We start from the raw sequence: 27,215 nt of genomic DNA on the forward strand, positions 1-27,215 counted from the left end.
ATTTATGCTGTGATTATATCAAACTCTGACCACAACTGACAATATGTCCTTTGTAGTGTCTCAATCTATTAGATTGCTTCCAAACTGCCACAATGGTTCAACATTCAAGCACAAACTAACTCCCAATGGATGGTCAGACTCATTCACATATTCTCATTTTAATGCTGCACAATGTGCTAGAATAGCTCCCTTGTTCCCCTCTGTATGTGTGCCTCCTTAGCTATGTAATCACATGATCCAGATTTTACAAATGGTGCTGCACAAATATCAGGTTGATAGAAAACTATGATCCCTGGAAATGTACATTTCAAGTCATCACAAATGCTCTGCAGAAAGAAACTATTCTTTGACTGTCATCACATTATTGAGATTATCTTCCCCTTAAGATGTATCCTCTGATAATATTACTATTCTTCAGTCTGGTGTATTTTCAAATACACTGATTGGCAACACTGGTGAGTCATTCAGCAGATCTTCTATGAGAGTGTGGTCCCTGGGAGAAAATAACAAAGTCATGTCTAGAGGAAGTCTCTTCTTACAAAAGTTGGTTTACATATAAAATTGTTTAAAATGAATGAATAGATGCAATTGAACTTAAAGGCATTAATCATTCAATAAATCTCTGTTCATTAAAGTATGGAATAGTAAATATTTTAATTTTGTAATAAGCTACTCATTTTTGTCAGTTTGTTAGGTGACTAAAAACAAAATATCAATTTCCATGTCTCAGAAAGAGACTTAATAAAATTCTCTTACCATTTTATAAGAGTGAGCAAATATTTTCGTTTTATTACTGTTTTAAATCAAAATCCTGAAATAAACTCAATGTGAAACCAGATTTAAGATTGTTTGGTGTTAAGCCAAATATCATCAATCTTTGTTCAAATAAACAAAGAACATTAACAACAAAGAAATTAAGCTTATATACATCTTCCAAGTTGTTACTTTTTTCATTAAAATATAATTTGCTTTCAATAAAATCTGTAAAATGAAATTTGATATGAAGTTTCTCTAGTAATAGTAAGCATATAAGATTTTAATTTTTTAAATTTTCTTTTAATTTTTAAGTTTTTTTAATTTAAAATTTTTTTTAAGTTTTTTTAATTTTTAAGTTTCTTTTAATTTTTATAGAACATCCCACATAAAATATTTCTAAATATTTTCTAATTATATTTATAATTTTATACTTAGTTCTGAAAATTATGGGTAGAATAAAAGTTAATATTTTATCATTGTAATTATGTAATGTATATTTTTATTTGAAGCTTTTGGGGGTAAAAGTTACCATTGTAATGTCATGGATATTTTTATCATGACTCAGGTACATTCTTCTTACAATCTTTGGTAAAAGTCTGTCTTAATATTAACCTCATCTGACTAAAAGTTGTCCCATAGAATGTGAAATTTTATGTAAGACCTTAAACATTCTTTAGATAAGAAACCAGAAGAAAAATCTCAACTTTTTTTTCTTTTTTTTGCTTTTTGGAGGGGAGAAGGTAGGGCAATTGGGGTTAAGTGACTTGCCCAAGGTCACACAGCTAGTAAGTGTTAAATGGCTGAGATCAGATTTGAACTCAGGTCCTTCTGACTCCAGGGCCCGTGTTTTACTCACTGTGCCACCTAGCCGCCCCTAGAATCTCAACTTTCCCAGACTCCTTGGTTAAATGTAAATCCTCTTCCTCAATCAGCTTATTGTGAAACCTCTAAACTATAGAGTTTATTTGATGAAATTTGTTTCCTTATGGGATGAATAAGATTATGACTGTATTTAAGTTTGTTCAATTTTTATGACTTTGAAGGAAGTATAGGATTATGGAGCTACTATCTTCTCTTTAACTTTTATAGTTTGAGAGAAATATACGAGATTGTAATATGTACATGAATTATTTCTTTGTTACTGTGATATAATTTTGCCTGTAAAAAGCCCTGTCAGAATCCTCATAGTTGTTTAGGACTTCTCTGAGGCCTGAACTCATGCTTGGGCATAATAATAAAACCTAACCACCATAATTTCTTTTTTTTTGGGGGGGGGGGAAGGCAAGGCAATTGGGGTTAAGTGACTTGCCCAAGGTCACATGGCTAATAAGTTTTAAGTGTCTGAGGCCAGATTTGAACTCAGGTCCTCCCAATTCCAGGGCTGGTGCTTTATTCACTGTGCCACTCAGCTGCCCCTCCATCATAATTTCTAAATTATGGTATTTATTCGGCAGCAGTTACCACATGAACTCAGAGAGGAGACATTTCTCTGATAACAAGTTACTAAGCACTTGATGAATAAATCTAAAAAAATATCATGAGTAGTATATAAAATTACCCCAGAAGTTTATAACACTTTTTTTAAACTGAAAGGGGTTTATAGAACATAAAGTATTAGGAACCACTTAAGACTACAAATTACAGACAAGTTATTGATCTGAACTGATAGAGGGTGTTATTCCACTGGGAGTACCCTAGACTAAAAGTACATGTCTGGACTTCCCACCCCCAAACCACCCTCTGAAAAAGGAAAATGGGGGAAAATCAAGGGAAGTTAGATAAAACCACCAATACCACACTAGTATTAACAATAATTCAGGAGTTTTAGGCCACCTTAAAATTCAATCTCATTGTGATGAGTTATTCTTTCTTTGGCATCTCCCAACTCTCATAAAACTATACTGTACATTCATTTCTCCTTAGTAGCCACTAGGAATTTGACCTGTAACCTAAGTGTGCTAATGACACCTTTTACTAACACTGTTAGGTGAGATTCAACCTAGGCCTGTATACTACAATAAAACCCCAGCATACTAAATCTGTGGATTATTCAATAAATGTGGCCTTATTTCTTAAAAGTTAATAAGTGGTATGTACTGGAATATGTAAGAAATTAAGTCTGATCTTTCACTTAGTGAAAACATAAGCATGTCATGGCTAATACAGAAATCTCCTCAAGCTCCTGGATACAGAGGCCAAACAGGAACTAACATATCCATGTGCTCAGCAAAAGCCAGTCCTACCATGTAATTAAAATTATCAGAGTCAGCTACTAAGCATAAAGAGGCTGAAAAGACAAAATCTCCACTTAGGAAATAAAATGAGTACCATGTTTCATCAGCTACCATTCTTTTATTCTTCTCTGCTTTATAATTTTATCTCAGACCATGTTTAATCATGTATGTTGTTCATCATGTAGTGATTCGTAGGGCTTTTAGGTACAATGGAAGTCATGGTTATATATAAATACCATGTGCACTTAACTATAGATAGTATATAAATGTACATACACATATACATGTGTATAAGTGTTTATATATGCATAGAGTCAGTTAATATTTATTAAGTACCTACCATGTACCAGGCACTGTACTATCACTGGAGACAACAAAAAATGGTAAAAGGAAGTCTCTTTTATCAAGGAGCTCAACACACACACACACACACACACACACACACACACACATACACACACATCCTGAATTTCCAACTTTAGATTCCTTTTATGGATTGACTTTTCCTACTAGAATATAAGCTCCTTAAAGGCAGGTTCTTGCTTGCTTACTTTCATATTCCCAGCACCTAACACAGTACCTAGCACATAGTAGGTGCTTAATAAATGCTTTCTTATTCATGTATTCATTCATATAGAACCAGTAGCAGAAATACATATCACACTAGTGATCAGCTGAGATAAGATAGTGCAGAGCTAGGATGTCTGAGAACTGTGAGGTAAAAATTCTATTTAAGTGCCTGAATCCTCCACAATTTTACTGAGGTGTGTGTGTGCCTGTATACGTGTGTTTCCTTCTGAGTCTACTTATTTGGGGTGGGCATAAGGGAGCTATCTATGCCCTATCTTTACATTCTCAAAAAAACAAGAACTCAGTTTAGGGCACCTTTAGACTGTACTAGTATGCAGGTAGTGGAAAGATTTTCTAGTCAGACTACTAGAAATGATGTTCACTGGTGAAAACTGAACCCAGGCTTTCTCTTTTACAGGAACAACACCTGGGAGAAGTCAGTATCCTAACAGGCAGGCTATAACCACTGTAGTTTTTACTCAACATATTCTCAATTTCTAAAGATGATACTCAATCATTCTATAATTTCTATAGAAATCTATTTAGTGATATAAAAATTCTACTATGGTATTTAAAAATATTAATGAAGTGATGGTAATGGATATGGAAGCCACGTTATAGACCACTTTCCTGCTTTGAGAATGCATAAGGAATACAGAATCAAAGCATGAGGATAACGATCTTGTTACTGTGAGTTTAGATGTGGGGTGTGATCTAAGAATAACACACAAAGTTCAATCAATCAATATTTTCTAAGTGACTATTATGTACTAGGCACTGTGCTAAGCACTGGGTATTCAAAAAGAGGCAAAGGATAGCTCTGCCCTGAAGGAGCTTACAATCTAATGGAGAGACAAAATGCAAACAAATATATTCGATGCAAACTCTATAAAGGATAAATTGGAAATAATTACCAAGATAAGGTCAAAATGGATACATGATTTAGACATAAATGGTGATACCATAAACAAATTAGGGGAGAATGGAACAGTTTACCTGTCACATCTATTGATGAAAGAAGAATTTATGATCAAACAAGAGACAGCATTACAGGATGTAAAACTGATAATTCTGATTACATTAAATTAAAAGTTTTTGCACAAATAAAATCAATGCAGCCAAGATTGGAAGAAAAGCAGAAAACTAGGAAAGAATTTTTACAGCAAGGTTCTCTGACAAAAAAACATTTGCAGCAAGTTTCTCTGACATTTCTCAAATATGTAGGGAATTGAGTCAAAATTATAAAAATATACACCATTCCCTAAGTGATATTCAAAGGATATGACCTGATAGTTTTCAGAAGAAGAAATGAAAGCTATCTATAATCATATGAAAAAAGTTCTAAATCATTATTGATTAGAGAAATTAAATTAAAATTAAAACAACCCTGAGTTATCACTTCACACCTATCAGATTGGCTAACATGACAGAAAATAAAAATTACAAATGTTGGAGTGAATGTGAAAAAATAAGGATACTAGCACACTGTTGATGGTGTTCTGAACAATCCAAGTAATCTGGAGAACAATTTGGAACTATGCCCAAAAGGCTATCAAACAGTGTATACCCTTTGGCCCAGCAATACCACTACTAAATTTGTATCATCAAGAAATCAAAGGAAAAGGACCCGTAAGTACAAAAATATTTGTAGCAGTTCTTTTGGTGTAATGGAAAAAAATTGGAAATTGAGGGGATGCCTATCAACTTAGGAATGGATGAACAAACTGTGGTACATGATTGTGATGGAAGATTATTGCACTGTAAGAAATGATGAGGTGATTGGTTAAAAAAAAAACAAACACCTGGGAAGACCCATATAAATTGATGCAGAATGAAGTGAGTAGAATAAGATCACTGTACCACAGTAAGAACAATACTGTAATGATGGTCAGTTGTGAGAAACTTAGCTACTGTGAGCAACACAATGATCCAAGACAATTCTGCCATGACAATAAAATGCTCTACATGTCTAGAGGGAGAAATTATGAACTTGGAGTAAAAACTGAAAAATACTTTTTTCACCTCTCTTTTTGCTTTTTTTGCATCATACCTAATATGGAAATATGTTTTGCGTGATGCACACCTATAATTTATACCATATTGCTTGCCTTCTCAATGGATGGAGGAGTATATAGAGGGGAAAGAGAATTTGGAACTTAAAATAAATTTTAAGGAATTTAAAAATAAATAAACAATAGATTTAATTTTTTTAATGACATATATGATGAATACAGAGAACCATGGAAAGATTTATATGAACTAATGCAAAGTGAAATAATCAGAGCCAAGAAAACAAAATACACGATGATTATTATGTAAATAGAATGAACAAACAAAAGAAACAAAGTGAATGTTGTAAAATTATGAAGTTCAAGCATGATTCAAAAGAAGAGATGAGAGGACATCCCAAACCTCCTCTTCATGGAGATAAGAGATCTAGAGTTATTGCACATTGTCCAGGTTTGGGAGGTTTTTCTATGCATTAACTGATTGTGCTGATATTTTATACTTCTTTTTCTTTCTTTTTTTTTAAGTCTTTACAAACTATTAATTGTTATGTGGGATGACTCTTGGGTAGGAAGAGTGGTACTGGGGAAAAGTATGAGGATGTAAAAAAAATTAATTAAAATAAAAAAAAGAATTATTTATTGCACATTTCTTATCTTCTCTATCAGACTGCAAACTCTTGGCCAACAACTGCCACTCATTTTTTTGGCCCTATCACAATGCCTTGCACATAGTAGCTTTTTACCAATTGCCTGTTTACTGGAACTCATGAAAGCTACTGTATTCCTCTAAGAAAAGTCACTGCTTCACAATTTCTCCTTTTTCAACTGCGATAATACAGTGAGGAGCTTAAATGGATTCCACAGCTTAACAGATATATGAAGCAAACATAATTTTGACTCTTTTAAGAAATATTACTAATCTTCTTAGTGGAAAATTACATTTCCTTTAAGCTTCCAAGTCAAGAAACAAATCAAAGTGTGATTTATACCATAACACCATGAAATCAGGTGACATGGGGCTTTACTAACCAGTGTGCAAGAGTCAACTGTTAAATTTTTAGCATGAGCATATTTATGCCTCAGAAATTAACAAATGCTACAAGTCATAGCTTAATTTAATGTTTTGTTGATTTGTCTAAATTTAAGAAAGTTATGGAGAAAATGTTAATAATGCACATTAAACTTAAAAGTGTTGTGTTGTTAAACATTTACCAATACACATCTGAATAAAATAATTAACTTGCCAATGCATGCAACTGTGAATTAAATTTCCATGAATATGATGGAACAAAGTTAAATCTTAGACTGAGCATTCTTCCACATGGTAATAGGCAGACTGGCAAAGATACCAAAGATCTCCTTGAAGTCAAAATATTTTCATATTCAAATGGAGTAAGATATGCATTATTCAACTAAACAAAACCTTCAATAGACATCATTAAACAAAGAATATTAACAAAAATGCATAGCATATTTGACCTTTGAATCTCAGGAGTTGAAAGAGATATTAGAATCCATGTAGTTCAAACCAAACTCAAACAAGAATAATTATTTTTTTTATTTTATCAAAGGCTTTATTAACTTCTAGTTTATATCATTCATTTCTTCAAGATTTTGAGTTACAAATTTTCTCCCCGTTTTTCCCCTACCCACCACCCCAAAATAAGGATCCCACTGGTTATCCCCTCCTCCAATCTGCTCTCTCCTTTATCTTCCCCCATACCTCCTCCAATTTTCCAGTAGGGCACAGTAGATCTCTATGCCCCAGTGCCTATATATCTTATTTCCCAATTACATGTAAAATAATATAATAATAGTATATATATATATATGCATGTATAGACATTTGGTTTTAAAACTTTGAATTCCAACTTCATTCCCTTCCTCCCTTGTCACCCATCCTTACTGGGAAGATAAGCAATTCAATGTAAGTCGCACATGTATAGCTATGCAAAACATTTCCACAGTGGAAATATTTTAAAAGACTGACTATATTTCCCTCCCTCCAATCCCACCTCCCACATGCTCTTTCTCTACTATGATCCTGTCCCTTTTCAAAAGTGGGTGCTTCCAACTTTCCTCCTCCCCAGCCTGCCCTCCCTGCCATCATCCCCCCACTCACCCCTTTCCCTCCTACTCTCCCATAGGGTGAGATACCCTATTTAGTGTGTATGTCATGCCCTCCCTGAGCCAAATTCAATGAGAATAAGGTTGACTCATTCCCTTTTGCCTTCCTGTTCTTCCCCTCCATTGTAACTATGTTCCCTTGCCTCTTCTATATGAGATAGTTTTCCCCAATATGTCTCTCCCCATCTCCTCTCATTATATTCCTCTCTCACTTCTTAATTTCACCTTTTAAGTATCATCCCTTCCTATTAAATTGGTCCTGTGTCTATGTATACCTGTACACATATATACACACACTCACATATGTATTCATATGCCCATATACCCTCCTATACAGACATATATATATATACATTTCTATTCCCTTCAACTAATCTCATAATGAGAAAAGTTTCATAAGTTACAATTATCATTTTTCCATGTAAGAATATAAATAGTTCAACTTCGATAAGTCCCTTATGATTTCTTCTCTGTTTAACTTCTCATGTTTCTCTTGCTTCTTGTATCTGAATGTCAAATTTTGTATTCAACTCTGTTTTTTTTTTCATCAAGAGTATTTGAAAATCCTCTATTCCACTGAATGACCATATTTTCCCCTGAAACATGATACTCAGTTTTGCTGGGTAGGTGATTCTTGGTTTTAATCCCAGCTCCTTTGAACTCCAGAATATCATATTACAAGCCCTTTGATCCCTCAGTGTACAAGCTGCCAGATCCTGTGTTATCCTGATTGTGTTTCCACAGAATTCAAATTGTTTCTTTCTGGCTACTTTTAATATTTTCTCCTTGATCTGGGAATTCTGGAACCTGGCTATAATTTTCCCAGGAGTTTTCTTTTGGGGATCTTTTTCAGGAGGTGATCGTGGATTCTTTCAGCCTCTATTTTGCCCTCTGGTTCTGAAGCATCAGGGCAATTTTCCTCGAGAATTTCTTGAAGGATGATTTCTAGGTTCTTTCTTTGATCATGGCTTTCAGGTAGTCCAATAATTTTTAAATTATCTCCCCTGGATCTATTTTCCAGGTCAGTGGTTTTCCCAAGGAGATAGTTCACACTGCCTTCTATTTTTTCATTTGTTTGGATCTGTGTAATAGTATCTTGATTTCTCATAAAGTCACTAGCTTCCATTTGCTCCAATCTAATTCTGAAGGAATGATTCTCTTCACTGAACTTTTGAGATTCTTTTTCTATCTGGCAAATCCAGCTTTTTTAAGGTGTTCTCCTCATTGCCTTTTTGAGCCTTTTTGCCATTTGAATTAGTCTATTTTTAAGGTATTATTTTCTTCAGTCAGGTTTTTGACTCTCATTTAATAATTTTCTTGCATCATTCTCATTTCTCTTCCCAATTTTTCCTCCACTTCTCTTATTTGGTTTTCAAAATCCTTCTTAATGTCCTCTATGGACTGTAACCAGCTTGTATTTTTCTTGGAAACTTTTGGTGCAGTAGTTCTGACTTTGCTGTCTTCCTCCTGTTCCATGCCTTAATTCTTTTTGTCCCCAAAATAGGAGTGTAAAGTGAGATTTTTGTGCTTTGCTTCCTTTGCCTGCTCTTGTTGCCACTCAATTACTTGACTTTTGAGCTTTTTGCCACAGTAAGACTCTGCTACCAGAGAGGGGAGCTTTGTCCCAAATTGCTGGGGTTTCCTCAGCTGCCAAAGGTATTGGTTGGGTGCCCTGAAGCCTCCACATGCTCTGGCAAGCTGGTTACACACTTTAGGACCTCCACCCTAGACCACAATCCAGATCCAAGCAGGTTAAAGCAAGAGTGATTATTCCTCACACTGGTTGATTGGTCCACCTACAGTCTGTAAGCCAGGAGCTGAAGCTGTCACCTGGTGGTGGCTGTATGGTCACAGCACCTCAGCAGCTTCTCCCTCCAGGGGATAGAGGCTGGACTGTACTCCCAAACTACTGGATCCCAAAGTCCACACTGCACTGACCTCTCACTTTGTCCTTAGCATCTATGTGTTAATTCTGGAAACTTCCATAGCTGCTGTTGTTCTGAAGTCCCTCCAGCCAGTGGCTGATCAGGCCACCCTGAGGCTAAAACCTCCGGCTTGCGTGGGGCTGGAGTCACTTCCAGAGCGCTTTGCTGGCTGCTTCCTGCTGGCCTACTGGGCTGTCCTTGGTGGGAGGTTAGCTTCTCTGTGTCATTTTGTGAGTTCTGTAGCTCCAAAGTTTGTTCATAGTCACCTTTTACATGAATTGGAGGAGGTGGAAGCCAGAGTCGCATGGAAGTCCTGTTTCTACTCCACCATCTTGACTCTGTGCCCCTCAAACAATAATTCTTTGCAACATACCCAACATACCTGTCATCCAGGCTCTGTTTGAAGACCTCTAGAAAGAAGGATTCCATCTTCTGCAAGAAGTTTTTTCCAGTCCTCCTTAATCTAAATGCCTTCCTTCTGTTGTTTGTTTCTAATTTATTCTATATACACCTTGTTGTACATAGTTATTTGCATATTGTTTCTCCATTAAACTGTGAGTCCTTTGAAAGTGGGGACTGTTTTTTGCTTTTCTTTATAAACCCAGGACTTAGCACAGTGCAGCACATAGGTGATTAATAAATTCTAGTTCACCCACTGACTACCCAAAGTAGCCCATTTCACTTTTGAATAGCTTTCATAAATTGTTAGTTTTCTTTTATTAAGCTTTAATCTATCTCTCTCTCTCTCTCAATAATTTCCATCCTTTCTTTGTAGACCTGTGCTCTGGGATCTTGCAAAAAAAATAAACATTTATGATACATGTCATGGCTTTCGGGTGGCTAGATGGCATAGCTAATAGAGCACTGGCTCTGGAGTCAGGAGGACCTGAGTTCAAATCCAGCCTCAGACATTTAAGACTTACATGCTGTGTGACCTTGGGCAAGTCACTTAACCCCAATTACCCTGCCTTCCCCCCTCCAAACAAAACGCAAAACAAACAAATAAATAAATGTCATGGCTTAATGGTCTACATCTTGTAGAAGTAAAGCTTTATTTTTTTAAAGAACAAGCAAAATTCTTCTTTGTCTTGCCTCAAACTCCCAATTAGGTCTCCCCTGGCCCAAATTCCCATTTTCCATGTCCAAATTCCTTTCTTGACTGCAAAGGCATAGAAGCTTCCTCATTGTCAGATAGTCAGTGATGTGAAAATCCTCTCCCAGCTAAGTAATAAAGGCCCCTTTTCTTACCTAGTTTCCTACTCTTTCATTCTGTTGCTCCAAATACAACTTAGTCTAGCCATGACACATTATGAAGAATACTAAGTTGTCTCCCTCCCTGATTTAAAACACCTTGTAGTATCCGAGTCATGTATTGTCAATATAACATCCATAATTATAGTACTAAAAAGTTGGAAAAATCATTAGCAAAATATGTAGTTTATTTTTTGATTCATAGAGCTCCCTTGCTTACAGCCACTTTAATTTTTTTCCTTCATATCACCAAGTTAACTTCTTTTTTCTTTTGTTTACCTCTTTCAGATCCTGAACAATAGCTGTGAGTCTCTCATTCTCTGCTTGAATGTTGGTGACTACAGTCCTGCTCTGCTTCAACTCGTTCTGCATTTCAAGAATCTTCCCCAAGTAGTATGCCTCCTTTGAAGCAGACTCCTGCAGGAGTGTTTCTTCACGAGTCTCTCCATCCTCAGCTACTTTGCGATGGATAGAAAATGACTGTCCAAATGCCTAAAGAAACAAAATGTATGCAGACAATGAAATACACCATTCATTCATTTACTATTAAGTATTTAATATATCTAATTCACTGTACTAATTGATGAGGGAAATACAAAGATAAACAAAGTAAAATCTCTGTCCTCAAAGAGCTTACAATGTAATACAAGTGATATGTCATGTACCAAAGTAATATAGAGATCAATAGCACTTGTATAGACCTGGCGTTATACCTGGTATCCACAAAATATTAAGATAACAAAAGGAAGGCCTCCAATAATTTTGGTCCTTCACCTTTTTTATGAAGAATTCACAAGAAGGCATCACAAAAATGTAATAAATGTATAAGCTGTAAAACATAATATGACAAGAGATTAGGAGCTAATTAAATCCTGCTACCAGTAAGATAAGGTGAAGGAAAGATAACTTCCCTCTGAGAGTACAAGGGAGGGTTTCGCAGATGGGGTATGATCTGAGATAAATTTTGTAGGGTCATAGACTTAGGGGAAACTTTTCAGTTATCATATGATAGGATCAGAGATTTAAAGCTGGAAAGGCCCTTAGAGGAAATATAGTTGAATCCCCTCACAAGGATGAGAACACTGAAGCCCAATGAGGTTAAGTAACTTGACCATAATTATTTAGGTTGCCAACATCATAGGTGGGATATGAACCTATGTCCTCTGACTCCAGAATTAGTACTCTTTTCATTTTCATCCTGCTTCCTAGATCTACATCACAAGGTTAAGTAGGTTTCATGAATCACCAGACTAGATCTTGGAAGTCAATTTCCATCATAAAAAAGATGAGAGAATACAAGCTCAGAGAGAAATAGAGATTTGTCCAAGATCACAAGGTAGAACTAGGATTGAAACCAAGATCCTCTGCTCCCAATCAAAGAATCATAAATACCAGTGTGAAAACAGGTTTAGAGGAGAGAATATGTTGGATATGTTTAAGCAGCATCAAAAAGTCCAGTCATTAGGGCATATGAGATAAATCTATAAAGGTAGACTGGAGAATTAGAATGCCTTAAAACAAAGTTAAGGAGTTTTGGTCTCTATTCTGTAGGCAAAGAGAAATCATTTTAGGTTTGGAGTAGTAGAATAACATAATCTGTATGTTAGTAAGACTATATTGGCACTGATTTTTAGAATGATCTGCAAGATGGGGAGACTGACTCTAGGAAAACTTAAGAGATGATATTAACCCAAGATAAAGGTAATTAAGGCCTGAACCAGAGTAGACACAGTGTGAGTAGTAGGTAGGGGGTAGATGGAAGGGATATTGCACAGATCTAATTAGCAGGATGCCATAGCATTAGCCAAATGATTGAAGAAATGCTCTTGCACTTCACGATTTTTGTAATGAGAAAATATATTCTGGGGACATCTTGAATGAAAGAAATATGCTATATATTGGTTTTACTATAGGCTACTCTAGCATACAGGTCACATCTGGAGTGTGCTGGTAAGTATTTAACAACCAGCTCTCCAGGAAAAAATCTGCATCAGTTGCACTTTTAAGTTTAATCTTCATCAATAACATTTTCTCCATTACTTCAAGTCTAGACAATCAATAAAACAATACATCAAGTCCTGATTTGTAGCCTCTGATTATTTCTATGGTGTAAATGCTTACACTGAAAAACTGCCCTCCAGAAAGTGCAAAAAAACACAAAACCTAAAACCCAAAAACAAACAACAAAATTGACAATAACATATTTGGGGCGGCTAGGTGGCACAGTGAATAGAGCACTGGTCCTGGAGTCAGGAGGATGAGTTCAAATTTGGCCTCAGACACTTAACACAAAAACTAGCCATGTGACCTTGGGCAAGTCACTTACCCCCAAGTGCCCTCCAAAAAGCAAAAAAAAAAAGAGAGATCTCTTTGAAAGGAAAACAATAATAATCAAAAATAATGACAGAAATAGCAAAGTAGTAATAATAAAGTAAAAAATCATTACAGAACATTATCATATTAAAATATTTGTTATTTTTTAAATTTATGGATGAAAATGGAAGTAGGTCAACAAACTAGAAAAGTGAAAAAGATATACAAAGATTTTTATAACAAATTGCTTTTATCAACAAGGACAATAGGGTCATCATTTTTCTAACTCAACATCACACTCTCAGATGTGCCCATAGTTGCTGTTCAATTTGTTTCAAGTCATATACAGATCTTAATTTATTTTTATCCCCACTTTCTTTTTGGAGGGCAATTGAGGTTAGGTGACTTGCCCAAAGTCACATGGCTAGTAAGTGTGTCAAGTGTCTGAGGCCAGATTTGAATTCAGGTCCTCCTGATTTCAGGGCCAGTGCTCTATTCACTGTGCCACCTAGCTGACCCCCCCCCCCACTTCTTTTATATAAAGAGCTTTATTATTCTTGTTACAAAGTTATATGCCTGTTTTTCTACAAGTAAGACTAGAGAAGTATGGCCTATATTCAAAACATATTACAGTTCAGTAATAGCTATATAAACAGGGATAGGAGCTATCATGGGCTGAAGTCTTCGAGGTAGGGAAGAAAGGCAAAACTTAAAACATATAGTTCTCATTCAAAGAGGCACCAGATGTGTCATGTGGATCATCATGTGCATGACTTTGTGTGTGTGAAGGGGTCTCAGAAGACATCTAATGCAAACCCCTCTTTTAACGAATAAGAAAATTCAGTCCCAAGGAGTTAGGTGACTTTCCTATACTCACACAGATAAGCATAAGGCCTTGAATCAAGACCCAAAGTATACTGGAGAATTCTTAACTACTGGAACTGAAAAGTTATCACAAACCAAACTGTTCAGTACAGCAACCCAAATAAAACATTGACCCAGAGACACTTACTAAAAATATTTTAATGTATGTCTCAATATCAAATATTCCTATCTTTGAGCTAATTCCTATCTCTGAACTCTGAGCTAAGAACAGAATAGAGTTTTCTTAATAAAGAAACTTGACAGAGGGGATCAAAATAAAGTGGGAACAGGATGTCATACATGTCTGTCAACAAGCATTCACTAAGTGTTTGCTATATGCCAGGGAATATAAAGGCAAAAATCACTGTCCTCAAAGAGCTTACAATTAAATGGGGATGACAACATATAAGATAAATACAGAATAGATCGGAAAAGGGTAGGCTTCTGAAGCTAAGTGGACTGCAAAACGTTTCTTGCAGAAGGTAGGCTTTGAACTAAGTCTTAAAAGAAGTCAGGAAAAACAAGGGGTAGAGGAGAAAGAACAGAATATTCCAGGCGTGGGGACAGTCAATGCAAAGGCAGAATCTAGAAATGGAGTGTAATTTTCTTCCTTCCTTCCTCTTTCTTTCTTCCTTCCTTCCTTCCTTCCTTCCTTCCTTCCTTCCTTCCTTCCTTCCTTCCTTCCTTCCTTCTTTCCTCTCTCTCTCTCTCTCTCTCTCTCTCTCTCTCTCTCTCTCTCTTTCTTTCTTTCTTTCTTTCTTTCTTTCTTTCTTTCTTCTTTCCTTCCTTCCTTCCTTCCTTTTGGAGGGCAATTGGGGTTAAGTAACTTGCCCAGGGTTACACAGCTAATTTTTTTGTGTGGGTGTTAAGTGTCTGAGGCCGGAACTGAACTTGGGTCCTCCCGACTCTGGGGCCGGCGCTTTACTCATTGTGCCACATAGCCGCCCCTGGAGTGTCATTTTCAATAAACTGCAAGTAGGTCAGTGTTGATGGATCATAGAGAGTACAGAAAGAGGCAAAATGGGGCCAAGTTATCAATGTTTTGACATGCTAAACAGAAGACTATATTTTATTCTGGGGGTAATATGAAGCCCCTTCAGCTCATTTAGCCAGGGGACAAGTTAAGATGTTGCAGTGGTGATATGGTCAAACCTCCAGTGAAAGAAAAAGCACCTTAGAAGCTGAGTAGAGTGAGGAAAGACTTGAGACTTAGGACTCAGTAAAGGAATTAAATAGTCCAGGAGAGAAGTGTATAAGAATTATTGTCAAGGTAGAAATTACAGTATTTGCCAACAAACTGGTGAGTACAAGGCATCAAGGTTGACACAAAAGTTGCTCTGAATGCATACGGGAATAGTGGTACTCTCTAGAGATACTGGCAATTTGGGAAGAGGGAAGGGTTTTAAAGGAAAGATAATAAATTCTGTTTTAAACACCTTCAGAGAGTAAAGCGCCAGCCCCGGAGTCAGGAAGACTCAAGTTCGGTTCTGGCCTCAGACACTTAACACCCACACAAAAAAAATTAGCCATGTAACCTTGGGCAAGTTACTTAACCCCAATTGGCCTCCAAAAAGCAAAAACAAAACAAAAAAAAAAACACCTTCGGATTGAGATGCCTAGAGGACATCTAGTTGGACATATCCAAAACATAGCTGGGGTTTGTATGACTACAGTTCAGGAGAGACTAAGGATGAATATATAGATTTAAGAACTATCTGCATGGAGAAGATAATTGAGCCCACAGAAAATCAAGCTAAATAGTTTAGAGCAGAAAGAGAAGAAGGCTCAGGACAGAGATTTGGGAGTCTCCTCCAGTTAATGGGCATAATATAGATGAAGAAACAGCAATACAGTGGTTGGACAGGAAGAGAGCAGTGCCACAAAAGCCAAGGGTAGGAGAGAATGTTCAAGAAGAGAATCAACATTATTAAATGCTACAGAGAGGATAAAAAAGAACATGATTGAAAAAGGACCATTAGAGGGTGGAGCCAAGATGGTGGAGTAGAAACAGGACTTCTGAGTGGCTCCAGCTTCCAGCTCCTCCAATTCATGTAAAAAATGACTCTAAACAAACTTTGGAGCTACAGAACCCACAAAATGACAGAGAGAAGCTAACCTCCAGCTGAAGATAGACAGGCAGGCCGGCAGGAAGGGCCCAGCGCAGCAATCTTAGAGCCAAGCCCAGCCTCAAGTGAGCCTGAGGTTTTAGCCTTAGGGCAGCCACAACCAGCTTCAGGCTGGAGGGACTTCAGATCACCAGCAGCTGTGGTTCTATCCAGAATAATCAACCCATAGATACTAAGGACAAAGTGAGAGAGAGGTCAGTGCAGTGTGGACTTTGGGAACCAGGAGTCTGGGAGTGTAGTCCGGCATTTGCCCCCTGGAGGGAGAAGCTGCTGAGGCGCAGGGCCATGCAGCCACTGCTGCATGACTGCTTTAGAACTCCTGGTCTGCAGATTGTAAGGGGAACAAGCAACGAGACTGAGGGGGTAATCACTCTTGCTTGAACCTGCTTGGATGTGGATTATGATCTAGGGTGGAGGTCCTGGGCTGCATGACCAGTTTGCCAGAGCATGTGGAGGCTTTAGAGAAGGCACCCAACTAATAACTCCAGTAGCTGAAAAAACCCCAGCAATTTAGGACAAAGCTCTCCTCTCTGGTAGCAGAGTTCTACTGTGGCAAAAAGCTCAAAAGTCAAGTAATTGAGTGGCAACATGAGCAAGCCAAGGAAGCAAAGCAAGCACAGCAATCTAACTTTACACTCCTATTTTGGGGACAAAAAGGATCAAAGTATAGAATAGGAGGAAAACTGCAAAGTCAGAACTCCTGCACCAAAAGCTTTGAAAAAAAAATATGAGCTGGTTTCAGGCCACAGAGGACCTTAAGAAGGATTTTGAAAACCAAAAAAGAGAAGTGGAGGAAAAATTGGGAAGAAAAATGAGAACAATTCAAGAAAATTACAAAATGAGAGTCAACAGCCTGACCAAGGAAAATACCACCTTAAAAAAATAGACTAACTCAAATGGCAAAAGAGGCTCAAAAAGGCAATGAGGAGAAGAATGCCTTAAAAAGCCCAATTTTCCAGATAGAAAAAGAATCTCAAAAGCTCAATGAAGAGAATCATTGCTTCAGAATTAGACTGGAGCAAATGGAAGCTAATGACTTTATGAGAAATCAAGATGCTATTAAACAGATCCAAACAAATGAAAGAATAGAAGGCAATGTGAAATATCTCATGGGAAAAACCACTGACCTGGAAAATAGATCCAGGAGAGATAATTTTAAAATTACTGGACTACCTGAAAGCCATGATCAAAGTAAGAACCTAGAAATCATGCTCCAGGAAGTTCTCAAAGAAGACTGCCCTGATGTTTTAGAATCAGAGGGCAAAATAGAGGTTGAAAGAATCCACCCATCACCTCCTGAAAAAGATCCCAACAAGAAAACTCCTAGGAATATTATAGCCATGTTCTGGAATTCCCAGATTAAGGAGATAATATTACAAGCAGCCAGGAAGAAACAATTTGAATATTGTGGAAACACAATCAGGATAACCCAGAATCTGGCAGCTTCTACACTGAGGGATCAAAGAGCTTCGAATATGACATTCCAGAGGTCAAAGGAGCTGGGATTGAAACCAAGAATCACCTACCCAGCAAAACTGAGTATCATATTTCAGGGGAAAATATGGTCATTCAGTGTAATAGAGGACTTTCAAGCATTCTTGCTGAAAAAACTAGAGTTGAATAGAAAATTTGACATTCAGATACAAGAAGCAAGAGAAGCATGAGAAGGTAAACAGGGAAAAGAAATCATAAGGAACTTATCAAAGTTGAACTATTAACATTCATACATGGAAAAACAATAATTGTAACTGATGAAACTTTTCTCAGTAGTTGAAGGAAATAGAAATATATACATATATATGTGTATATATGAGAGTATAGGGGCATATGAATACATATGTGAATGTGTGTATACATGTTTACAGGTATACATAGATAGAGGGCACATGACCAATTTAACAGGAAGGGATGATATTTAAAAGGTGAAATTCAGAGGTGAGAGAGGAATACAATGAGAGGAGATGGGGAGAGACAGAATGGGGTAAACTATCTCATATAGAAAAAGCAAGGGAAAATGGTTACAATGGAGGGGAAGAATAGGAAGGCAAAAGGGAATGGGTCAACCTTATTCTCATTGAATTTGGCTTGAGGAGGGAATGAAATACACACTAAATAGGGTATCTCACCCTCCAGGAAAGTAGGGGGGAAGGGGATGTGAGGGGGGATGATGGAAGGGAGGAAGGCTGGGGGGAAGGGAAGTTGGGAGCACCTACTTTTGAAAAGGGAAGGGATCAAAGTAGAGAATAGAACAAGTGGGAGGTGGGATAGGAAGGGGGAAATATAGTCAGCTATGTTATTTTTTTTGCATTAGCCACACATGTACAACCTATACTGAGCTGCTTATCTTCCCAGTAAGGGTGGGAGACAAGGGAGGAAGGGAATGAATCTTTAATTCAAAGTTTTAAAATCAAATGTTTAAATATATGTGTATATATACTATTACTAATACTATTTTACGTGTAATTGGTAAATAAGATATACAGGCACTGGGGCATAGAGATCCACTGGAAAAGTTGAAAGGGATATGGGAGAAAATACAGGAGAGAGCAGATTGGAGGAGGGGATATCCTGTGGGACTGCTATTTTGGGGCAGTAGGTAGGGGAAAAATGGGGAGAAAATTTGTAACTCAAAATCTGGTAGAAATGAATGATGTAAGAAGTTAATAAAGCATTTAAAAAAAATAAATTTCAATTGAATGATAATGTCTAAAGCCAGATTATAGAAGATTTTTGGAAGCAAATAAGAGGAGAGAAAATAGTTATCAACTGTGATAGCTTTCTCAAGGAGTTTGAGGTCAGGAGAGACATAAGAAGACAACTAATAGAGATAAGAACAATTGTTTGAGGATGGGGCAAGGACAACTAGGTGGTGATGCAGTGAATAGAGCACTGGCCCTGGAGTCAGGAGGACCTCAGTTAAAATCTGGCCTCAGAAACTTGACATGTAATGGGAATGGGAGTTTGAAGACTTAGGGAGAATTTTGAGGACCTCCCCTACTTTGAAAGTAAACTTTGCCCCTAATAGACTGAATGTAATCACGTAGAGCTTGTCATAATTTGCTAAATTGTGCAGCAGAACCCACAGGAAGCTTCCCTGCTGTGGAGATAAACACTATCCCCTAATAGGCTAAATATAGTCACATGGAGCCTCTGGTGGGACAAGTTTGCAGAAGGGAAGCAGAGCCCACAGGAAGCTGGTCAGAGCCAGAGATGGTGGGGGAGAGAGGAAATTCAGCAAGGAGTCAGATAGGCTCGTGAGTAGCTATTGATCTTGTATTGGTTTGTGGGAAGGCAGAAGAATGCTGTGGCTCTCAGTGTTATTATGGCTTCTCAATATCTTTGGTACTATGATGGAACTGGCTTACTGGTTTTGGGATTCAGTTTTCTGGTGTCTAAGTAAATGTTTCAGTTCTGTCCTCTACCTGGAGAATCTGGTATATTTTGCAACTGAATGTCATGTGACATTTATAGTCACAGTCTTTATCATGATCATAGGTTCTGTAAATATTGCATTGGTGTTACAGCCACACACCAGTGGGCACAAGATTGAGGTATTAGTATCTCTCATTCATTGTTAAAGCAGATAGCAGACAAAGTCATATATCTCAACTGGAAAAGGAACAAATTGTTCCTCAGGTTGTAACTGGGGAGATAGCAAGGAGAAAAGTTCCAGCCCAAATTTGGCAAAGAGTAAATTATATTTGTCACGTACCTCAAGATAAAGGATGCAATTTATATGTACTTGTGTTGACACCTATTCAGGTGTACTGGTGGCTTTTCTTTATAAGAATGCAACCCAGAAAAACACTTGCAAAACTCTAGATCTCATAATTCTGTATTATGGAACCCCAAAGCAGATTCAAAGTGATAATGGGTCATATTTCAAAGGTAATAAAATGAAGAGATATTTTATATTGAACAATATAGAATGGATATATCATATTCCACATTATCCACAAGCAACTCGTTTAGTTGAAATAATGAATGGATTACTGAAAGAACAGTTAAGGAATTTAAGCTCAAATAATTCGTATCAACATTGGAAAGATAATTTGTTCAGTGCTTTACATAATTTGAATAATAGACCACTGGGAGAAAGTTTGCCTCTAGCCAGAATGATAACCCCAAATCTGCAAATTAGAAAACAGCAGATACTTAATATCCCAATTATTGAGTATTGGACTGTGAGGCAAGATGTCCCAGCACTGTATCCAGGAACACCTTGTATGTCAGGAAATGATTTACAGTGTTTTTTTTTCCATTTTTATTTTTAGTTTACAACTTCTCTTACTTGAGTTGCAAAATCCTTCTTGAGATCCTCCATGGCCTGTATCCAGTTCATATTTTTCTTGGAAGCTTTTGGTGCAGGAGTTCTGACTTTGTTGTCTTTCTCCTGTTTCATGCTTTGATCCTTTATATCCCCAAAAAGTTATCTGACATTTGACTGCTGTGCTTCCTTTGCTTGCTCATGTTGCCACTTGTAAGGGTTATGGGATTTAAAGATCTCCCATGCCCCATGGACGTGCTGACATAGCAGAGCAAGAGAAAGTGAAAAGCCGAGCTAACGGTCCTGCGGTTGGCAGTTGGTGGCGGTTGCCTTTTTTTTTTTTTTTTTGAGTTAGGACTCCGGCTGAGCACTGCCAGGGGCCGGAGCTGCTGGGAGCGCTCTTCCAGGACGCTGGGTGGTTGCTGTGAGTGGGGAGAGGAGGACCTTTGCCTGAGGTAGCCTGTTCTGTTTTAAAGGCTTGAGAATGTGGGTGCTTTCTACTTTATCTACCTGTGCCAATATCATAACTACTCTGATGGCTTTCACTTTCTGGTTTTGGGACTCAGTCTTTTGGTATCTTAATAAATTTTCTAGTTTATTTCCCCAAATGGCAAACCTGATGTATTTTGTGATGGATAATTATATCAGCATATTTATAATCTCTATAGGCATTGTGAATATGGCATTGCTGATACACAACTCAATTACTTGACTTTTGAGCTTTTTGCCACAGTAGAACTCTGCTTCCAGAGAGGAGAGCTTTGTCCTAAATTGCTGGGGTTTTTGCAGCTGCCGGAGCTATTAGTTGGGTGCCCTCTTTGAAGCCTCCACTGGCTCTGGAACCTAGTCACACACTCTAGGACCTCCACCCAAGACAGCAATCCAGATACAAGCAGGTTATAGCTAGGGCGACTACCCTCTGAATAGTAACTTGGCCCCCCTACGATCTGTAGGCCAGGAGTTCTGAAGCAGCCACACCGTGGAAGCTGCTGCCCCTCAGCCACTTTTTACCCCATGGGGCAGGCACCTAACCTGCTCCTCCATCACCCCCAGTTCATGCAGAGTTGCACACTGACCTTTTACTTTGTTTTTGGCATTTATAGGTTGATAATTCTTGAAATTGCCACCATGGCTAATCCACTCTCTAGAAATCTCCTCCAGCTGCTGCTGGTCAAGGCCACCCCGAGGCTAAAACCCCAGGCTCACACAGGGTCAGGCTCAGCTCCCAGTGTGCCATGATGGACCCTTCCTGCTGGCCTGCTTCGCTACCTTCAGTGGGAGATTTGTTTCTCTCTGTCACTTTGTGGGTTCTGTAGCTCTGAAGTTTGTTTAGAGTCATATTTTATAGGTATTTGAGGTGGTTATGGGGGAAGCTCACAGAGTTTTCCTGCTTCTATGCCACCATCATGGCTCTACCCTGATTTACATTGTTTAGAAGACTTGGTTGGGTAGAAAAGATATAAGAAACATCTCTTTTGAGATATATATGAGAATCCCTAAAAATAATTTTGCTAAATAATGTTTAGTAGCTCAAGGTATATATGTATTGGTTGGAGTAACAGATTCTAATTATCAAGGAGAAATTATTGTGACATTGCAAAATTTGGGTGAAGAATCCATACAGTTTCATAAAAATGACAGAATAGTACAAGTGATTATTATTCCTTGTGAAATAATACCCCTTGTGAAAACTGACACTCCTTCTGAAATAACTATCAGAGGAACTGAAGAGTTTGGTTCAACTAACTGAATAAAATTGGGAGCTAAACCATGGGAAAAGGGGAAGCCAGATGGTGTTCCAAAGGCTGCAGAGATTATTGCACATGGTAAAGACAATAATACCATAGCTGTTGTTTACTCAGGAGAAGATGATTGTCAAATTGTACCCTTAACTCATGTATTTTACTGTGAATGAGGTTATGATAGTGAGTTCATGGATTCCAGAAGCATGGCTGACCCTATATTTGCCTCTTTTTGCCTTTTTGTCTCTTAAACTTGTTTGTGAGATTTGTTTTCTGCAGGCTTGGTACCCTCTGCCTGCAGGTTCCTGATTGCTTAAGCCAGATGTCATTCTCTGTTCATGACTGTGATGTGCCACTTCTAGAACTGGTGTCAAGCTAGTTCCGGATGACAGCTAAAGAACTGACCTTTCAAATGGGACCCCCCGGACCTGGCATTGACCAAATTCCAAATGACAGCTAACGAACTTAGTTCTCAAATGGGACCTCTTGGGGCAGGGACAGCTCTGTGTCCAATTTCAGCTTGAAGTGGCTTTGGAGAAGAGACCCTTGCCCCTTACCCCAAGACTTTGAGCCCCATTCATTTGAGGGGGGAAGGATGGGGTGCTTGTGCCCAAGCCTCCACTCTAAGCTATTGTTTTATTTGCAAAGTTTTTCTATTATCCCTGTTATATTGTTGTTCTGTTGACACCAGTTTTTCCACCAGTTATCCCTAAATTCTCATTTATTGTTAAGGTATTTTTGCTATGTAAGGGACATGAAAGATCTTGGGGCCAGATGTAATGGGAATTTGAAAATCTTCCCTACCCCTTAATAGACCTAGGGGGGATTTTGAAGACCTCCCCTACTTTGAAAGTAAACTCTGCCCCCTAATAGACTGAATGTAATCAGTAGAGCCTGTGATGGAAGGAATTTGCTAAACAGAGCCCACAGGAAGCTTCCCTGCTGTGAAGATAAACTCTGCCCCCTAATAGGCTAAATATAGTCACATGGAGCCTGTGGTGGGAGGAGTTTGCTGAGGGGAAGCAGAGCCCACAGGAAGCTGAGAGCCAGAGTCAGAGAGACAGTGGGAGAGAGAGGTGCTCAGGCAAGGAGAGGGAGAGAGGTTTGTCAGTAAGTATTGATCTTGTAATGGTTTGTGGGAAGGCTGAAGGATGCTATGGCTCTCAGTGTTATTGTGCTTCTGAATATCTTTGGTACTATGATGGAATTGGCTTACTTTTTTTGGGATTCCTTTTTCTAGTGTCTATATAAATGCTTCAGTTCTGTCCTCTATATGGAGAGTTTGGTATATTTTGTGATCGAACATTGTAATGGAAATGCAAATTTAAAGATCTTCCCTGCCCCTAGGCTAAAGTGCACCTTGAGCCTGGGGTGGGAGGCTTGTTTTTCAGTTGATACTTTTTGATTGGCCAGTGGGTCCAAAAGGTTGTTACATTCTCTGAGCCAGGAGAAGGCTATATAAGCCCTGATGTATAGCTTTGTTTTGGGGGCTCACTTTGAGAAGTGTTCTGTGATTTGATATGGATTCTGGGAAGCCGTTGTCCAGAGCCCCCTGGCTTTGAAAAACCCAGATGTTGAAACCCAGATGTTGACTGGGTATGGATGTAATGGTTAGACAGTTTGGAAAGCTGTCTACTTGATCTGTTTCTGTCTTGATACTTCTGCCTGTATACTTTGAAGTTCGGGGTGCTGACCTTTTTCCCTTGAACGAGGTAAATGATATATGTTTGACTGATTAAAGTAAGCTTGTTAACCCATTTTGAGTTGCTTTCCTTTAACAAAGCAGATCCAAGAACCTGTATGGGCAGCCACCCTGAGGATGCTTGGGGTGCTTGCTGCTACAAACATCATGCAATATTTATAGTCATGGTCTTTATCGTGATCATGGGCACTGTAAATATTGCATTAGCACTACAACTTAGTAGCTGTGTGACTTTGTGCAAGTCACTCAATCAACTGCTTTGCCTTCCCCCCTCCAAGGGAAAAAAAAAAGATGGGGCAGACACAGGCATGTTTGTAGGCAGCAGGGAAGATGCCAGTAGAAAGAGAGCAACTGATGATGAGAAAGTAGGGATGAAAAAGAGAGAAATCTTCTGTAGAAGATGGGAGGAGACAGGATCAGGGATGCATATAGAGGAGTTGGCCTTGGGAAGGAGAAAGGGTTCTGTAAAGACACAAGATCAGTTCTGCCCTAAATATACCAAATGCAGAGTGGCAGACCCTCCAAGGGAAATATTGAGATACCAAAGAAAGAAGAGCATTCCACACCAGCATGGAAATAAATATGTGCAGATTTATTAGGGTTTATTGGGTTAATTGGGGGAGTTTATGGAGTTCACTCATGAGAGTGGTCCTTGGCAACAGGAGAACAAAATAATGGATCCTCAAACTCCCCTTAGGCCAGGTGACATGTTATATAGAAACTGAACAAAGAAGAAGGCATAGTGCCAGAGATGGTCCAGGGTCATGTGCAAGTTTTCCCACAAGATAATTGTAGTTTCTTTTACAATTACTCAAGGTAGTTAACATTAACTGTGGAATCAATGGTCACATTCTCACACTCTGGTTCCTATCATGCACTCCACCCTTATGACCTGCTCATATATTTTTTCCAATACTCTCTTTCCCAAAGTTTCCTGAGTGGTGCAAGAGTGACTTTATTAATGCATAAGATCCTATCAGTGAATTACAAGGGTGGTGCAATCTACAATAGCAATACAAACACAGATAGGGAAATAACATAACAAGATAATTGTCATAATTGTTACAATTTTCTTCCACCCTACCCCAAGGGAGGCAAAGAAAGAGTAAATGGCATTTGGTGATTTCTGAATTGACTACAGGCTAGTTGAATCTCTGACAAGTCCAGAGACAAAGAAATGTGGCTTTGGTAATTTTACAACATATTGGGGGTGATACAGAATCAGTTACAAAATGGAGTAAGAATCATTTGATTTTCTCTCTTTTTTTCCCAATGGGAGTATTGTCACAATTTTCCCTAATCAATTAATATTAAGAACAACAAGAATCAGTACAAGTCAATTTTATAAGTGAAATTTACATGACACAATGATAACTAAGAGAACAAAGTAAACAAAAATAGTGAGTGAAACAAAAAACTAAAGTAATACAATAATGACCATCAATATTAATGGATATCAAGTCTTTCTGTCTTTTAGAAACTCACCCCCCAGTGTCCATTTAATCAACAAATCTCAATCAAAACTCAGAAAAATATCAACTACAATCCCAAGAGATTTTACCTCAAATACCAAGTTTCTCTAATCACAGTTTAGGGCTAGATACAGTTGTTATCATTCTCATGGTTTTGCAATAAGCAATAAAAATGTACCAGCACACACACACACACACACACACACACACACACACACACACACACAAGATTTTACTTAACATCCTTCACTTGTTCTTTTCTTCTTGAGTTTAAACTCATCCTAGCATAAAGATCAATCATCAGAAATAACTTCTTTGTTGTAAACAAACTTTAAACTTTCAGTTAATTCAATTTCATTGTTTAGGAATTCCATAACCCAAACAAACTTTTTCATAGGGCTGATGACCTTGCCCAAAATAGTTTCAAGAAACAGGGCAAGTTTAAGGTGGGAAACAATGGGAAGAGTTTTGTTTCCACATGATTAAAAATACTCCTATCTTTGAGTGATTAGCAGAATGTAAGTCAAAGATGACTGGTGATCTAGCAGAACCAGGCTTCAGATCAGGTAAGACGTTAAAGGTTTGTATGCATGCTTGATGAGCTGTTTGAGGGGAGCAGGATGTGGGCAGTTCGGGAGGTTGCACTTAGCCAATGGAGAACAAGGTGGAAAATTCGAATGGAAATGGCATAAAAGGGCTTATTTTTTGTCTGAGTTCCTGTATTCCATTAAGGGAGCTACTAGTTTATTCAGAAAGAATAAGTGTAAAATAAATGTAATGAAAACCTTCCTGGATTTCCAATGAATATTATTTATTCCTAGACTAAGGATGTCTCACATTCACAAAGAAGGGGACCTTTCCCCACACATCAATTACCAATTTTTTTCCCTTTTATTCCATAATTTTTCCAGTCTTACCAAGTCTCATCACTTAAGTAATGGATCTATCTGGCAGGATTTTTCACAAACTATTGCAGATCATCTATCTGGAAGTTCTCAGGAGGGCTCAGGCTTATTTATTAATTTTACTTCCTTAAAAAAGTTTCTCTTTTTGTAGGGAAGAAGCAAGACAGTTCATAAAATTCAACATTGAACATAATCTATTACAAAAATGCATAGGGGTCTTATATAATTTATAGCAAAATTTCTCACTTCAAGACACAGAACTGTTTAAAAATTGTTTTTAAATTGATCAGTACTTTAGTTTGTAAGACTCATTAACTAACTAAATGTTCCAATCAAATGTTTTGGTTGTTTCCTCATTCACACAAACCTTTTCTCTTATGTGAACCAGGAAAGAGTTAATGATAGGCAGGCAGTTTCTAAGTGCCAGAGCTATTCAAAATTGTAAGCCCTTTTTTTCCCTTCACACTGAAATCTTACCTACACTGTACTGAAATCAGCCTCTTGATAATCATATAAATGCAGGCCATTTACTGCTGGAGCTTCAAATGACAGGGTTAGCTATTCTCAAAAGACTTAAAGTAACAGTCTCTTATTTTGACCTCTCTTTTAGGGTCCATGAAACTTTCTTTTCAAAGTCTCCAACCCCCTAATTCTCAAACTCTCAGCGCAAACGGAATACAATTGTATTTAAGGTATATACACATATATGTATATGCATATACTTGTGTGCATACACATCTACACATATTCAGTGGACTTTGATTAAAGTGCTTTTAAAACTGCTGTCTTGTCTCTTTCATATTATGATCTGACACTTCTCTTACTTTCTTCAACTTGTTTATACCAATCATATCTGAAAAATAATCTTCACTGAATATTTTCTCTCTCTTGTCCATCCCACTGATGAGAGAGAGAGAGAGAGAGAGAGAGAGAGAGAGAGAGAGAGAGAGAG

General features: G+C 37.8%; 1 protein-coding gene across 1 annotated transcript in view; it reads right to left on the reverse strand.

Moving 5' to 3' along the window:
- BICD1 (BICD cargo adaptor 1) overlaps positions 1 to 27,215 on the reverse strand; it is a 204,554-nt gene that overhangs the window by 87,638 nt on the left and 89,701 nt on the right. Inside the window, exon 2 of the mRNA XM_069094849.1 lies at positions 11,152 to 11,364. Within this exon, the coding sequence (XP_068950950.1) occupies positions 11,152 to 11,364 (213 nt within the window). The remainder of the gene's footprint in view (positions 1 to 11,151; positions 11,365 to 27,215) is intronic.

Source organism: Petaurus breviceps, unplaced genomic scaffold (assembly GCF_028583685.1).
Source record: "Petaurus breviceps papuanus isolate PSGF00001 unplaced genomic scaffold, PetGlider_PUasm1.0 221, whole genome shotgun sequence".
NCBI classification, from domain to species: domain Eukaryota; kingdom Metazoa; phylum Chordata; class Mammalia; order Diprotodontia; family Petauridae; genus Petaurus; species Petaurus breviceps.